This window comes from Anopheles marshallii, chromosome 3, assembly GCF_943734725.1.
Source record: "Anopheles marshallii chromosome 3, idAnoMarsDA_429_01, whole genome shotgun sequence".
Classification (NCBI taxonomy): domain Eukaryota; kingdom Metazoa; phylum Arthropoda; class Insecta; order Diptera; family Culicidae; genus Anopheles; species Anopheles marshallii.
The window spans coordinates 58705746-58722007 of record NC_071327.1 but is presented as its reverse complement, the minus strand read 5'-3'; the positions used below and the strand labels follow the sequence as shown (position 1 = coordinate 58722007).

Sequence of the window (16262 nt, the reverse complement as noted above, 5' to 3'; positions counted from 1 at the left end):
CATATATGTGTGTGTGTGTTTTTTTATTGTGCGAGTTCTTCATTATCCTGCCTGGCGTTGTGTTTTCTGATTGTGCGTGCTCGGAACAGCCTGTGAAGCGTGCAAGGCAGCGAGTGCAACGGAGGGTTTTTTTCTGTTTTGTTTTTTTTTTTCATTCCGTCTTCTTTTGTTTAGCAAATCTCATCGGGCAAACGAGTGCAACACAGTTCATGCCGAAAAGATGCTCTTCTACGCTGGTGCCTCTGGTGCCTCTAACTTTATCACGCTGAAGTCTGTGATGCAATAGTGGTGAAATGCTTGAGAGCTTTTCCTGTGCGCCGCATAAAAGTTTCGCTCGTTAACAGTGTAAACCGGTCATTGAAGGGCCGGACAGTCCGTTTCGTTTGCGTGTTCCAGTTGTTAAGAATAGTAAAACGGAAACGTGTGCATAGTGACCGGATCGATACTCAAGAATTGCATTTAAGTAAGGTGAATGTCCTTCGCTTTCCCTAGACAAATGTGCATTAGCGATCGATCGTGAATGTAGTGTCATGTCACGAAAATGTTAACACTGGTAAAGTGCCGTATTGTATGACCGACACGCACACAAAACCCGGACCCGTGGTAAGACCAACATGACCCGTCCGAACCGACCCATCGTCAAACCGTACCGAAAGCAGCGGCTCGGATAGTGTGCATCCGGTTAATGCAACTGGGGAGGCGCTTGCAGGCGCCCGCAAGGAGATGAAAGTCACCACCGTGCGAGTGTGTCTACTGCTCCGACCGAACACGTGGGCAAGCAACACCAGGTTGGTGAATGGTGGTGATTACGGCGGGGGTATTGTTCGGTATACGAGACGCTTCAACGCATCCGGCAACACCATCGGCAACACCGGTGACAACGACGCCACCGACGCGGACACTGAACGGCCTAAGCAGGAGGATCAATCCACGACGAAGAGGAAGGTACTAGCGACATCGCGACGACGGCGTCGACACAATTGTCAATTCCACCACCGGGAACACCATTGTTCTGGGGTGCATTGTTCTGGCGCACCGACACTTCCCCACCAGCAACGCAGCGTTTTCTCACTGGCAGAAGCAAACCGGGGCGAAATTACGGATACTTTCCATTGTGCTATTCACCGAGCAACTAATCAACCGCTACACCCTTCTCACCCGGCGACACGACCCGTGCAGCAACCCGTACGATTCACTAGCGTCATACTAACGCGCGAGAAGCGACCTCTAGCGTCCGATAGGCGAACCACGCCACGCCAGCGCCTAGCGGTGGCTAGTTATCGCAACCGCTTTGCCCGTCGGAAAAAATCATCACCCCCTGTGCTAGCAACCACGGGCAAAAGGCAACGGAAGTGCTTAAACCATTTAGCGATTGGTTCGTCATCGCGCGTACGATCGTCATCGCGTGCAACGGCATCGTCGGGCGGCTGCTGCTGGAGGTTCGATCGTACCTTTAGTAAACCAATCACCATCCACTCCAATGATGGGCTACATCATGGGTTGTGCTTGTTTCAAAGGTGAGCCAAAAACTGCCTTATGTTTCTTACCATTCTTTGTGCCGCGCGTTCGGCGGAGCGATTTACCGTTTCTTCCGCCTTTTTCTTCGGTGTGTTTGCTGCAGTGGAATTCGCAATGTTTACTGTCGGACTTTGCGCGATATACGACCCAATTAGTTTCCGATTATCGATAAGAGCTCGCACAGACACACAAGCATATGTACGCTTGCGTCTGCTGTGTTCTTCGGGTGTTAACGTTTAATCAACCGGTAAACACTGGAAAAGCAAGCAAACGTGATAAGGCGCGTGTATTTAATGCGGTGTCGGTTCGTGGAAGGTATAAAGCACCGTTTCGTAGTACACGTTTCTTCGGGGGATGGCAGTTTAGCGCTTTAAAAGAGTCAAACAGAAGCATTACGTCACCGTTGCATTATGCTGGTATTAAAGCCTAGGTAACAAGGTTCAAAACGATACCAAAAAATGTTAACACTAGAACTATTGGACCTGGTCATTTTGTCTGGCGCGCTTTCTTCTTGGTTCGCAACTTTGTTTTTGTCTCGTTAATCTCCAACCCGGGGTTTTCTGGCGCCCGTTCAATCCTTTGCTAAGCATCCGCTACGTAGGAGAGCCGCAAAACAATGATGTCTATGTCATCAGCGTATACCAGGATGTGAATATAGAAAATAGGATCTTCTATCTGTCTTATGCGGCCTTGAAATCGATGAAGAGATGAAAGGAGTATGCTTGCTGCTCCGCTATCTTCTCCAAAATCTACTGCATAGTGAAGATCTGATCAGTGGTTGATTTTCCGTTTCGGAATCCCTTCTGATAGTTTCCAACTACCTTTTCTACGATTGGAACAAGACGATCTTGTAGTATAAGATCGATCATCGATTGACTATCCCATACCTCTGTAATAATTTCGTTGGTGAAATTCGTTTTCTAGTGCTGCACCTCCATTTTTGATCAGTTCGGTTACTATTCCATCGGTGCCTGGTGCCTTATTATTTTGAGCCGACGGATGGGCGGGGGCGTTTCTTCAATGCTAGGTGTCAGTAACATGATATCAACTGCTAGTGGAACCTGTAGTTGCTCGTTGAACTGATCATTTAGTAATTCGTCTAAATATTGAGTCCATCGCAAGAGGACCTCTGGCTGGTAACTGACCAGATCTCCATCCGCATTTCTAAAGCAGCTTTGAACTTGTTTCAATAATCTGCTTTCTTTTGGTAAAACTTTCTTCCGAGTTCGTAACACACTCTGATTCTTGAAGTTCCCGTCCCTGCTGTCAATCCCAGAGATGTTTCTTGGCTGGATAGCTTGAAATACAACACAAGAATGTAACTTAATTGATTATTCTTACGCTTTCTGTAACGGCTGTAAAAATTAATTGTTTAACCTACGTCAGAAGCAGTTGGAGAAGCTTTAACGGTAGCCTGATTATTGGTGGACACCCTAGAGGCCGTACCGTTGGAGCAGAGCTAGAATAAAAACGATATTTTTCCCTTGATTTCCGATAAATTTCCTGCGATCGTACGTAGAACATTGTAAAAGACGAAAAGAGAAAAGAAACATGACAATGTTTTGAACGCTGTATTTTGTATTTTGGAGATAAAAACTTACACTGAAGAATATTTTTATTTAAATAAGAAAAATGGTAACCATCGTACTATCATTGTGAAGAATACAAAATGTTTAACCGCATTTCAATTGGATGAAACGAAAGTAGTTCGAAATACTTGTGTTTAAAGAAATAAAGCCAGAGCGACTTTTCTTCTGATCACGAACGGCCATGAACTTCTCATGTCTCATGAACTTCCAGTAAAATTTGTGTTAAATTAGTGCATTTAAAGATGTTTTAACCCAAAAAGAAACGATTACATAAAACTTGCATGGTATAGCTAAATGTAACATGACTTTAACATATCTCTTCCATAGGAAAAACCTCAAAACATGTCACAACTGTTAATATAGTTCTTTAAAATTGTTTGCAAAGTAAATTCCAATAAAAAAGGCCATAACCGGTTGGTAATTCTAGTGTTTTAAAATACCAACACTTAAATCCAATTATGGGTTTCAGACATTCCTAATCAAACTTCCATAATTTATTTAAATCGCACATCATCCGCACAATTGATTGCGTGGTTGTAGAATTTTATTCTAATTTCAAACCGCTCTTCAGAATCCCGACGATACGTTCACAGTACGCAAGAAGAAGCGGTATAAATCAAACAACGTATAATTAATCAAACCAAACCTCAGCCGTGGAGGTGTCGACAGCGTCGTTCCGATTTGTCCTAGGGCAGTACGAGGTGAAAAGGTATTTTGGGCTGCGTCATTGGCGTGTTGCCTTATACGGTCGCGTTTGTTGTGTTGTGGTGCTGCAATTCGATTGGAAAAGGTGGCTCCATTCGATGAAGTCTTGGCCCCACCGATACCTGCAATCATCAATCTTTTTTTTTTCTTACCCACATGACCCACCCCAACAACACCCTTAATAGTTTCAATTTCTCCCACCCCGCAAAGCATGAACGCAGCCGGAAATGATGTGGCTTTCCGGTGCGGACAGGCGGCGAGCGTACGGTAGTGGTTTGTCCCGAAAGGTTCACACGATAAATTGTTTGTTTGTCTCCACACCTTGGGTTTTGGGGGGTGGCTGCAACAATCCAAGTGTTCGTGTTTTCGGAAGGCTGCTGTGGAACAGCCTATGTTTTGCCTAGTTTATTCCGCACAGAGCGTAGATTGATTGGGTTCGATTCATGGTCGAGCCTTTCATTCGCATGACTGGGTTTTGCTATTGATTTCAGCTTACTGATTGCAAATTGTTACGGTTGGTTGAACTTGTCAAAATAAATCAATTCCACAAACAGTCGTGCTGTCAAACTGGCAAACGTGTAGAACACATACAAAACATCCTTCTCGAAGAATGTTCTATTCTACTAAAAAAAGTTTATACAATGGAGACATATTTACTGCACTCTAAAATTAAACTCCTTTCGATTAAAAAGATTCAATTAAACAAACGTAAACAGAGAATTAAAATTCACTAAACGAACGAAACAAATGCGTCGAAACGTTCCTTCAACCCAGCCATTTCCCAGTCGTCGGTAGCATTATGACTGGGAATGGCACTCATTAGGCAGTGCTGCCACTGTACCGCGCCAGCAGGATGTCGTTGTCTGACAGCTGGTGAAAGGACATACTAATGAGTTACTTTATATTCACATCCAGCCATATCGCATCGCTAAGTGCGCGACGATATTGAATTTTTGCTTCGACATCACCCCGCTCCAGGGGTTTTTTTTTGTGTGAGATATTGAGCGCAAAACTGTTTCTCGCTTCCACTATCAGCTGCCCTATGGGAATCTTGGTGAAATGATTGCAACTATGCATACCATTTCCATTACTTCGTTTGACGATTTTCTCTTTTATACAAAAAGTTCGGGCATTTTTTTGTTTTACTGGATCATAATCACTTGTTTAGCTCACGGAGGAGGTAAAATGAAGAATGCATGCAGCCTTTAGTTGGAGTTTGCATTTATTCCATCACACCAACGGTAACCGTTCGGTGGTTTACAAACGGGCCGCCGATCCTTTATACCGGCAAACGAACCGTGGCGCACAGCTACCGAACGCGGTACGCACGAATCCGGCGTCACAGTAGCATCCATTGGTGCACGTTGCCGTACAAACCGTATCGCTCTTGATGGTACCACAGTTCTTCTCACACTCGATGCTGCCACATCGCCAGCGTTCACCGAACCGGCATACTAAAAGCCAAACCAAAAAAAAACAAGACGGAAACATCACTGCAATATATTCAATCTCCAGTCAGGCCCCCCCGGAAATATGCTTACCTTCGGCACCCTGTACTGCGAGCAGGCCCAAGACAACCACCAGCAGACCGACCCACATTGCCTTCATGCTTGGTAATAGAACGTGTAATTGGCACAATTATTGCGGGTGACTAAAAAGATCCGTTCGATCGGGCGGATAAGCTGCAACTCGTGTCGCACGCGTGTTTCGGAGGTGGAGTTCGTTTCTAGCAGGTTCACATCGCCACCCAGTGGGGAAGGTTTTTTTTATTCTTTTTTTGTTGCTGTTGTTGCGCCATATACACGGTTACAGCTGAGCAAACACACAAGGGAAATAAAAATGTGCTAAAAACCAGACACAAAGTACGGTGAACGCTCGCTGTGATAACGCGCGGGGCGTTGGTTGTTTTGTTTTAGCAGTGCGCGACCAAATGGAAAACAGCTTATGACGGTTTCGCTCTGGCTGGAAAATGAATCGTATCTTTGCTACGCAACAAGCTCTGTGGACATATTCCAATGCGTCAAATTTCATCACAAAATCCGAGCGATGGTTAATCATTCCACCGCATCGTTGATGAAATTGAACCAACATAACGTCAGTTTCACTTTCAAATGTTACCTTCTTCATTCAGCGCCCATTATTGACGCAAGTGTCTTTTGGGAGGGAAAGAAATTCGTCAGAAAACCTACTCATGTCGTGATTATTTTTGCCGGCACTGCTCGCCTTGACGCATTCGCACCGGAACCAGTACCGCGTTTCTGTCGAGAGAGATCAGATGGCTTGCTTTACTGTCGGACGGCTGCTACCGTTCGTGGTGGTTATATCCGTGTTCGTCCTAGGATGTCCGGCGCTACCCGTTGACGACGAATGGGGTAGGTGTACACACCATATATGCTTACTAACTATTGCACACAAAACGCATATTAAAGTTTTTTCCCTTTCACCCCCGTATTGCACGTCGTATTGGCAGTCGATCCGGAAATGGAGTGCAGCAGGTTGAACGAAAGCTATGACGCATGTGGTAACGGTTGTGGTGATTTGACCTGTCTGAATGTGCGCAGAAACGATGTCCAGTGCGGTCGCCAGTGCCAGGAGGGTTGCTTCTGCAACAGAGGCTACGTTCGCAGTCGCAGCGGTAGCTGCATACCTTCGTACGCTTGTGCTACCTTCGGATAGACGTTTTGAGGGGGATGGGGGTTGTGGAAGTTGGCACCGGGCAGTTGGGAATGAATGTTACATCGCAATAAAATGGTTGTTCAATTTGTAGCACCGTGTGTCACTGGTATACGTTGTCCGTTGATAATCTCCGACGGTTAAAAGTCTAGAAAGTACCGATATTGTCGCGTATTTCCGTGTGGGTATTGGAACAGGAAGCTTCCCCAGCCAGTGTGATCCTGGTCCTGCCTGTGCACCAAACAGTGCCGACCGCTCCGGGTGGCGCGGTTGTCATGTTGCGGGTGCTACACACCGCTCCCAGCCCGATAGTTGGGCATGAAAATACAACATGAACAAAAGTGTTATTTACACAGCCGTTTCCAGCTTGGTGAACCTTTTGCCGGTGGAATATGTCGCCCCCTGTTCGCCTAAACCGTGGTAAGATTCTACACCCAGTAGAGTTCTGTCTAGTCGTTTGACATCAGCTGAAGGGCAAATTATCGGTACACAGGATGAGGTTCGAAACGACGCTCCTTGCGGTCATCCTTTCGTTGGCGTCCATGCTGGCGGTGATCTTGGGCCAGCCCGCTACAAACGGTACAGAAGCTACTGAGAAGTGGGGGGGGGGGGGGGGGGGGGGGGGGGGCAGGAGGGGGTTTTCGGTTGTGATTCTGATTCTGAGGGGGATTTTTTGTTTCCCCCCAATATTTGTAGATGACCCCGAGCCGGAACCGATCGTATGTTCCGATCCGAATGAAGTTTACGACGATTGTGGTCCTATTTGTGGTGATCGTACCTGTGCCAACCAGCGTAAGAATGACGTGGCTTGCATGCGATCCTGCATGGAAGGGTGCTTCTGCAAAGGGGGTTACGTGCGCAACAAGTCAAGGAAGTGCATTCCGTCCTACATGTGCTCCGCATCGGGCTAGTGTTAGCGTGCAAAGGGTCTGATGTGTTGTTTATTATGTTACACCAATAAAAGCATACCGAAATTAGAATAAAAATTGACTGCTAGTGTACATTACGATCTCTCTGTGTACTCTCGCTAGTGTACTCTCTGAGATCGTCATTTTGATTCCCAAATTTATCACACAATTTTTTTACTCATGTTCAAAAGGTGGAAGTCAAAAATGGAAATTTCAGGATTTGTTTATTGAATAAAAAAGCCTTAATTTCGGAACTGAAAAGAATGCAACAACATTTGGTTTTTTTTAGCGATTATCTGAATTTATTTCTCTGCTTGACTTTTGTTAAAATTTCACAACTTTCTGTTTGCCAATAAGTCCTTCACAGGTCAATTTGGTTGTTTTCGTTCCATTCCGCAATGCCACAGTATTTCACATTATCAACCATTATCGTCCGCTTGTCAGCATAGTGTTGTCTAACGCCAATGGAATCTATCTCACACCTTTCGAATGATCTGAAAAGTTAGACTAATCATTTATTTGCGCTTGTGTGTCGCCCGTGGTGCAATATTCGTTCACCACCAACCCTTACCGCAACGGTACGCCGGGATGCACTTGCGGTTTTTGTCCCGCACGTAACCATTGCGACAGAAGCATCCCTCAACGCACTGCTTGGAGCACTGTACGTTCGACCGTCGCTGATTGTCACAGGTCCGATCGCCACAAGCCGTACCACACTCGTCGTAAATCTCGCGCGGATCCTCACATACTGGTGGCGGAGGTCGAGTTTCTTCCGGCTCCTCCGTAGTGGTTTCAGGAGTCGGTGGTTCGGTGGTGGTCGGTGGTTGAGTGGTAGGGACAGAGGTTGTAGAATCCGTCGATTCTGGAGTAGCCTTTGCAGCGGTTGGTTCCGGTGTAGCTCCAGTAGTTGCCGGCTGCTGTGTACCAGCCCCAGCAGTGGATGGTACAGTTGCTAGCGTACGGACGGGTAAATTTCAATGCAAAACATAATCGATGTTAATTTGGGTTCTTACCGTTTGCACCTTCTGAGTCGGGTTTTTCAGCTGGCAACGCAACTAGTAGCTGTACGCTGCCCACTAAAAACAACAAACCAAGCACATATCGCGCCATACTTTGAACACTTCTTCGCTCGTTGGCGGTGGCGAATAGAGTGAACGGAGGGCAAGGAGGTACCCAATTTGGTGACCATCTGAATTCATGTAGACATTTGCAAAACTCCAGTTGCGCACCATTACAGAACGCACGGTGTTGTGTCTGGTAACAGTACCAGTTGGGTAAACAATCTGCAACATGTTTCCCTGGGTTACAAATTGAACTCTCGAGGCTAAAATTTGTGAACATTTTCGGTAGTTCGTTGATTGATATATGGATGTTTCTTTAATTTATCTACAAACATGATAGTGGTATCATTATTGTCGTTATTGTTGCTTTAAACGTTTAGCATGCGCGGAAATAAACTATCAACGCATCGACCTGATGTTCAGCCTGGTCTAAATAAGCCGGTCTATGTTTAATAAACTTAAAGTCAGACAATTCTATTGCCATTTCTTATTTCATATCAATTATTGTAACTATCAAATATATACGAAAGATAATAACCATGATAACCGGTTATCGAAATCTCATTTCGACTACCTTAGCCCGCGGTAAAGCACATAAACGTTGGTACACACAAATTGCGTGAGTTTCGCACGTATCCTCCCAAGCAGTAGCACCCAGGGACGCATTGTTTCGAGCATCGCACATTGTTCCGCCGCTGATTGGCACACGTTCGGTCACCGCAGGCTGGACCACACTCGAGCGGTTCCTCGTTCGGGTTGCTGCAGAACAAGTCGGGATCTGTGTAGTCATCGAAAATCGCGAGAAAAAAGAACAACTGTTTAAAAAAAAAATCATTCCAACGTCATGTTTTAGTGGCTCAATTACCTTCCTCGTCCTCGTTTTGACAGAGGCTTCCGGCTACAAAAAATGTCACAAACAGTAACAGCAGGATAGCCGATTTCATTGCTCGCTCAAACCCTATTTTACCACGATGCACTGCGATGTGTATCAGCTCAATAGAAGACGCTGACAGACGTACGTCTCTCGTCCAGACGTACGCGATGGCACGAAACGGAGCTGCACCTGTGTAAATTTGCACTCGAAATACATCGAATTTCTGTAGAATTTTGCAACATCGGACAGTCATTTGCATTGGCAAATGAAGACGTGACGTACGTGGAACTCTTCCAATACGGGATATCCTTGAGAAATTCGCACCCCATCAAGTTTTAATTGGAAAATGGAAGTAGTTGCAGTATATTCGATACATTTATTGACCGATAATATTGTAAATGGTTCTTTCCCTTGCTAATATATCTCCTTTTTCTCACTCTCGTTACAGGTATGTGATGGAACGTAGTTTTTCTTTAGCCTAAGAAGAAAAGAAATCGATACAACACACGCACGCTCCGAAGATGAAGGGCAAATGGGCTGTCGCCCGCCGAGCGCGTATCGTGTTTGTATGGATTTTTAGTTTTGCACGACCGTTGATGGTATAACTGCTTCGCTGTTCATGGCTAGCTCTCCTCTTTCGGCAAGCATATTTCGGTGAGTCCACGCAGAATTATTGACTAGCGGTAGCAACGGGCAGCAATAAAAACAAGACTCTCGAACACGAACATCCGGTCGACGCACCGCGATCCGGCCAAGGGAAAGTGGAATGTTTTGACAATGATTACATCAGCCCGCAGCGGTGTGGCGAAGGGAACATTCCAGCAAACGGCCGCGCTTATCCACTAACGAACGTGTAAACAGTAACGAATCTTGACTTTTTGCGATTGATTGATGGGAAATTTTGCATTCGAATGAAAAGTGAGCAAACAACGCTAAAGTAAAACAGGGCACGTTTCCGTTTGCTGAGGATCGATGGAAGTTGCGACGAAGGCAGGGAATGCGGCTAAACAATCCGATGGTAGTAGAGACGGGAGAGAGTCTTCCTCTTCCCAAAACGATCCTTTTCCAAACACGGCTAAACTCGTTGCCAAAAATATGCTGAACTTGACACGACAACCCGTTTTATATCTCCCCAAAGGGGGAATGTTTGTTTGTAAACAGAAATAGACGCACGGTTCAACTGCTTGGTGGTTCGTGTGAATGGAATCGATCGTCAATGCAGTGAGAGCAGTACGATGGGAACAACATCTTCCGTTACTGGTTGAATCGCGCCGGGTTAGGCAAAGAACGGGGAGCAATGTAATCAAGGATATGACAGGTGGTGGATTGAATCATCCGAAGGTTACTCTATAGCAAGGACAGGTGAAGCATTGCAGGAAAACAAACAGCCTTATCCTATGCTCCGCAGTGCAACTACAGATCCAGCCGGTATTTTTAGCATTGAACATCAGACTGTGTATCATCAGCACTGCCGACCGTGACGCGTGACATTAACCAGCGGTTGTACGCACATTTGCATCCCTTATCCCCGACATTGAACTCGTTGCTAGGTGAGCTACTCTTGGCACTCACCTCTTGGCGGTGTGTGTTACTGGGGGGAGTTCTATTTTTAGGGCCACTATTTTTGAGCACTCAAACAACATTCCATCCTGTCAAACTACAGGGTGATGCGGCAAATTTGGCAAAAACAGTAGCTCAATTCTCACGCGCTCTCATAAGAAAATGGGGAAATTCCTGCTAGGGGAAATGGTTCGTAACATTCGAATTTTCCGAGAGTAGTGTCAATTTGTGGGCAATTCTCTTATTTCTCCTACCGAAGCAGATGAATTTTCCCCGCTTTTGGTGCTCTCTGTTTATTTCGCTACTCACTGAGCAGGCGCAGTTGTGGTTGGCGAATGTCTGGGAAAACTTTCATTGAACTTGTGTGCGGTTGAATGTCCTTATCCGGAGCAGTCAGCAACACACGTTATAGTACGTGCCAAAAAAGGAATGGTTCCCAAAAATTGATTATTTCGGTGTTTAATATACCCAACTAAATTTAAATATAACTTACATGTGTTCGTGACCAAACAGACTGTAGCTTTATAATACACAGTTTACGTTACCTTGAGTTTATATACTTCAGAAACATTCTTTGGCGGCCTTAAATTGTTCGATATTTAATGTTTATTCTGCCTCGATCGATCGATTATCTTTCTCCGAGTGAATGTATGTAGTACTTTACCCACAACACACATCCGGTATAAATATACGACCGTACGCTAGGTGTAGATAGGGAAACGCAGCAAAAGTCACGTTTTTCTTGCTCATATCCTTTGAGGTGTGTCTGTTTTTTTGCAATCTTTTAATTTCTTTTGTGTACTTTGAGGCTTTCGTCTTTCAGTGTATATCCATCCATGTCCATGAAACGTTCTTCATACGCCATTTTTCTTATTATGTATTTCTTGCTATGCAATTTAACATATTTCATATCAACAGTTGTATAAATTTCAAAATAAAACACAGCTACAGCTGAGCTGGAATAGAGCGAGAGAGAGAGAGAGAGAGAGCATTGGTCACGTGAGTGTACACTTTTGTAACCTCGTGCACGTCGTTCTTCTGCTCTCCGATGTGCTCTTGCTGAAACCTTTGAATGGTAAACAAACACTCCCGTTACGGCCTATTAATCGCACACAAACACACACGTGCATTCAAACAGGCATTCCGTCAGCCAGCGTCGACATAACACCATTGCTCCTGCCTAACAACGCTCGTAATACCGTTTTTAACCTTGCGACGAAAAGCGTGCCATCGTGTTGCTTGTTTGCCGTCAGGTGGTCAGAAGCGGTCTCGTTCGTCTGTTGCGGTTCGTGTGATTCATCTGCCATAAACACACGCTCACAGTAAGAACGGGTGGGCGTTTTAGCATAGCTGCCAACATTCCCGGAGAGGCAGCGTTTACCAGCGATAGATGGTGGTAAACTCGTGCCAACCAGCTTCCGATCAAGCATTAGTCCCAGCGGGGAGAAGCAATAAGGCAACTATCATATGAATAAGTTACTAGACTACTACTATGGGCTAAATATGAAATTTGCTTCCAAGAAAAACTTGATGCTGGTTTAATCCTGCTTAATGGTACATGAAACTAAACTTTGCTGATTTGTACGACGATCACAACTAACTACCGATGCTAGTGTATGCGTGTGTTGGTGACTAGGCCGTATTTTGTGCCACATTACCATCAGCAGCGATTACGTAACGTGGGCTGAAAACACTTTTGTGGTGGAAAAACCTTGAATTAAATTTACGGTTGACCGCTTTTAAAGATAAGGAAACCTTCGCTTCAAACTTCTTTTAGTAGATATTTGTTTTGGACGCTATTCAATAACATTATATTACTTTTGAATTGTAGTTAATCTACTGATGTCAGTTAAGGGCAGTTTTGCATTAATTTGCCAAACACCGGCCGACCTTGAATGAATAAAAGGAAATGTGGGAAATGTTGTATAATTTTCACAGTTTACTGGCTTATGCATTAATTATATTAAACTTTAGACTATCAACTATTAAATATTTTAACGAAATATTCTTTATTTGAATCATGAACAGAAAATACCCAATCGCGAACAACGAATCTCGACTAATTATTAACAAAAGACTGGGCGTCTCCATCCAACCATTATTGTTTATAATTTTTCATTTTCATACAGATTGATGTACTACTTCGTGAAATAATGAAATGTAAATATAATAAATGTAACATTATACCTCTTTCCAACACAATTGTGTAGGGAAATAGCCCTTTATGAGACTTGTTTATACTAAATTCGATCGATCCTCGAAACGTATTTACCGCCTGCCAGCTCATTGTTTCTTCATTGTTTGTACAGTAGCTCAAATTGAACCACCTTGCGCTTAAAGATTTCCACTCTTATTCCGCTTGTTGAGTTCTGGAAACTCTCGCTCTCCTTCATTTAAATCCATGAATCATTAGAAAGTGCAGATGTTTGCGTAGCGAGTGAAAGTTGTTATTAATGTTTGCCCATGTGTAGGTGCTAGATGTTGATGTTGTGTGTGCGCGCGAGTGTACGCGTATAGGTTGTACCATCGATTCTGCTTGTCGTTAGCCGGCCTGCCCGGTTACGAGCTGTTGCTGTGATGATGACGTCCCGGCCAAAACAACACCCTTCACGATTCCGTTTTTTATTACCATTCGCTCTTCGTCAGTCAGTCAGTCCGGCAATCGAGCGCTACTAGCGAAAATGTACTACACAAATCAACTCTCCGATGTCGAGAATTTGCTCCTTCTTCTCACAAATAATGATCCTATTTTCCCCTTTTTGCTAATTCTCACACCGCTTTCGTTCTGCTGAATTGAATCTCTTTTTGCTCGAACAAGCTCAAACACTCTCATACTCTCTCAGCCAAGAACACTAAACCACGCGCTCAAAACACAAAGATGGAACTGTTTGGGGGAAGCGAGACTGATTCGGTGGTTTGCAACGGGAAATGGAAAATGGGAGGAAGGGGGGGAAAGGGCGAATTGATGACGAAAATCATCAAGATTGCGACGCCGCATACGTAGCCAATGCCAACGAACGTTGTCGGAATGCCGATTTTACGATGAACCCGGCCACACGGTTAAACGCGTGAGCGGCTGTGAAGGAGCGAGATGTATGCTACTCGCTGGCGTTGACGATCGAACCAAGAAAAACGAGAACGAGAGCATACACGTACACACACCACAAAGGGGCGGGTGGGGGCAATAAGGTGGTGCTATGCGGTGAGTGGTAAGGATATTACGCGCTGTGTTGCTCCCAGTCTGTGGGCCCCAGTTGGAAGAGATTCAATTCAAAGTCAGTCACTTTCCGGATCCCGTTCAGTTCGGTCTCGGTTTTTCCGTTCAGTGCGTTTCGTGTACGCATACACACGCGCACACAGACACAACCATACACACACAGACACGCATTTGCATTACCATTATACCGAGATATATACAGTCTTATGTACGCCAAACCACAAGCGTGCTGTCGCCTGTTTGCGTTCAACAACGCTCCCCTGTTAGTTTGCAACCGTTTTTCCTGGCCCCGATCGTACGGTAAAGTTCGCCCAAAGATCCCAAGGGCGAAGTGTTTGTGGAGGAGAAAAAAAAGGTTGATATGTCTGTCGGACGCGTTTAGTGCGTCCAGCCGTTGAAAGAATGTGACAGAATTGGTCGAAATAGTGTGTTAGTTGTAAAAAAAAAAAAGTTCGCTGGTTTCAACTCAAACTCGGGATGGAGTTTTCGCTCTGAATAGAAGACAAAGAACTTATTCGATAATAATAGTTTCAATGTGTGTCCTACAGTTCTGTACGACGTTCAGTGGAAAATATGTGCTATGCAACATTCCAGACACATATAAATCCCACGTAAGCTCCAACGACACGTTCGGCACGAGCGACGTAAATCAGGGATGGTTAATTAACCCAACTATTACAACAAAACGTGACACGTGATCGGGAAACTTGTCCGGCTTTGCCTTCACGCGCAGTGTCGACACGACGGTTGACTGTGATTACAACCCCCCACACGGTCGTGATCGTCTTTTTCCTCGTTCGAATCCCACACTAGAGGACAACGGAACAACTTGCACAGGATGCGTAAAACCGAAAGCTTTATTAACCAATGAACCTCCATTGTTGTAACGAATGTAGTGCAAAACTGACATGTCAAACCAATCACCGATACACATCATCCTTAGTGAAGCAGTGCGAAAAATGTATAGCAAAGCTATAAACTATATTTTTGATGTCGATTGTTAACGTGCTAAATGTTGGCCAGGTTGGTAACCCAGCGTTGGAAAGCGGTTCCCACGACAAAAGGGAAGATAGTCCATTTCCTGGGTGAAATGTTTCATTGTGCGCGCGTCTGCCAACCGCATTCAGGCTGGCTGCTAATAGCTAAGGAACGGATCAGAAATCCTTGGCCGGACTCCCGGTTTTCCGGTTGCAGAAATTCAACACCCGACCCGCACTCGGTGGTGAAGGCCATGGCACAAGGCCACGGGATGTAACGTGTATGTGCGCGCGCTTTGCATTAGTGTGTGTGTGTGTGTGGGAGAGTTGGTGGTGGTTACAGAAATCTAACAGTGCAGGGATATGGTGTACCTTGTTTAATAGTGACACTAGTCATAGTGGGGAAGGCCTAGCAGCAGCAAGCATTTTATTGTGTAGCATGGAACACGGACGAGTATAGAAATTTACACCAAAACTTGGTTCTGTTGAATATACATTCATAACTGTAAAAAAAACCAAAGTTTGTGTATGAACTGTTAATCCAAAAGTGAGTTAAAAATTCTCATAAAATATCCTACCAAAATCAGACATTGTGGAAAAGCAGACTCGCGTAGAAGCTTCTTGGAGAGGAGACATAAAATTCCACCAGTTTGTATGGAAACATTCCTTCCTGTCCGTCGTTGCGGGTGTAAATCGTGAATTTCAATGAGCGACTATTTGCAACCACACGTGATAAGGAGACGAAAAACCACCCACTAATTTCGAGCCCAACTTACGGTGTTCCCGCACCAAAAAAAAAGAAAAGGAACACACGAAAACCAGCATCATGAGTGGCGTTGGTTTTCTGGCCACGATGAAAACGTTTGCCCCGAGCATTCGGCGGCGGCGGCGCATCGAGAAGCAAAATCTGGAGTTACATAATAACCACAACAACAACAATAACAACAACGGTGGCAGCAACAATAACAGCGGCTGCAACCATGCCCTCGGTGGCGGGGGCGGGAGTGGCGCATCCACACCGGGCAGTGCTGGCACACCGGGCACTGCCGGCGTTTCGTCGACCGCATCCACCCCAACGGGGCCGTCCGCGGCGACCGGCATACTGGGTGGCGTCGGGGAGGTCATCTCGCCCGGTTGGGACATAGTGCCACCGATCACGCCACCGGCCGCCTTTCTCCCA

At 45.2% G+C, this 16262-nt stretch overlaps 4 protein-coding genes across 4 annotated transcripts in view; 3 read left to right on the top strand and 1 right to left on the bottom strand.

Moving 5' to 3' along the window:
* Positions 1-16262, top strand: part of LOC128714453 (homeotic protein female sterile-like) — a 98404-nt gene that overhangs the window by 34290 nt on the left and 47852 nt on the right. The gene's annotated exons all lie outside the window — the stretch shown is intronic.
* On the top strand, positions 6088-6488 carry LOC128714456 (venom peptide SjAPI-2-like). The gene is made up of 2 exons (XM_053809330.1): positions 6088-6184; positions 6283-6488. The coding sequence occupies exons 1-2, from the start codon at positions 6088-6090 to the stop codon at positions 6486-6488; spliced, it is 303 nt and encodes a 100-aa protein (XP_053665305.1).
* LOC128714457 (chymotrypsin-elastase inhibitor ixodidin-like) lies at positions 6980-7396 on the top strand. Its single transcript, XM_053809331.1, has 2 exons — positions 6980-7064; positions 7182-7396. The coding sequence occupies exons 1-2, from the start codon at positions 6980-6982 to the stop codon at positions 7394-7396; spliced, it is 300 nt and encodes a 99-aa protein (XP_053665306.1).
* On the bottom strand, positions 7948-8503 carry LOC128714454 (salivary glue protein Sgs-3-like). The gene is made up of 2 exons (XM_053809329.1): positions 8407-8503; positions 7948-8345 (listed from the first exon to the last, which is right to left on the bottom strand). Exons 1-2 carry the CDS (start codon positions 8501-8503, stop codon positions 7948-7950), a joined length of 495 nt encoding a protein of 164 aa, XP_053665304.1.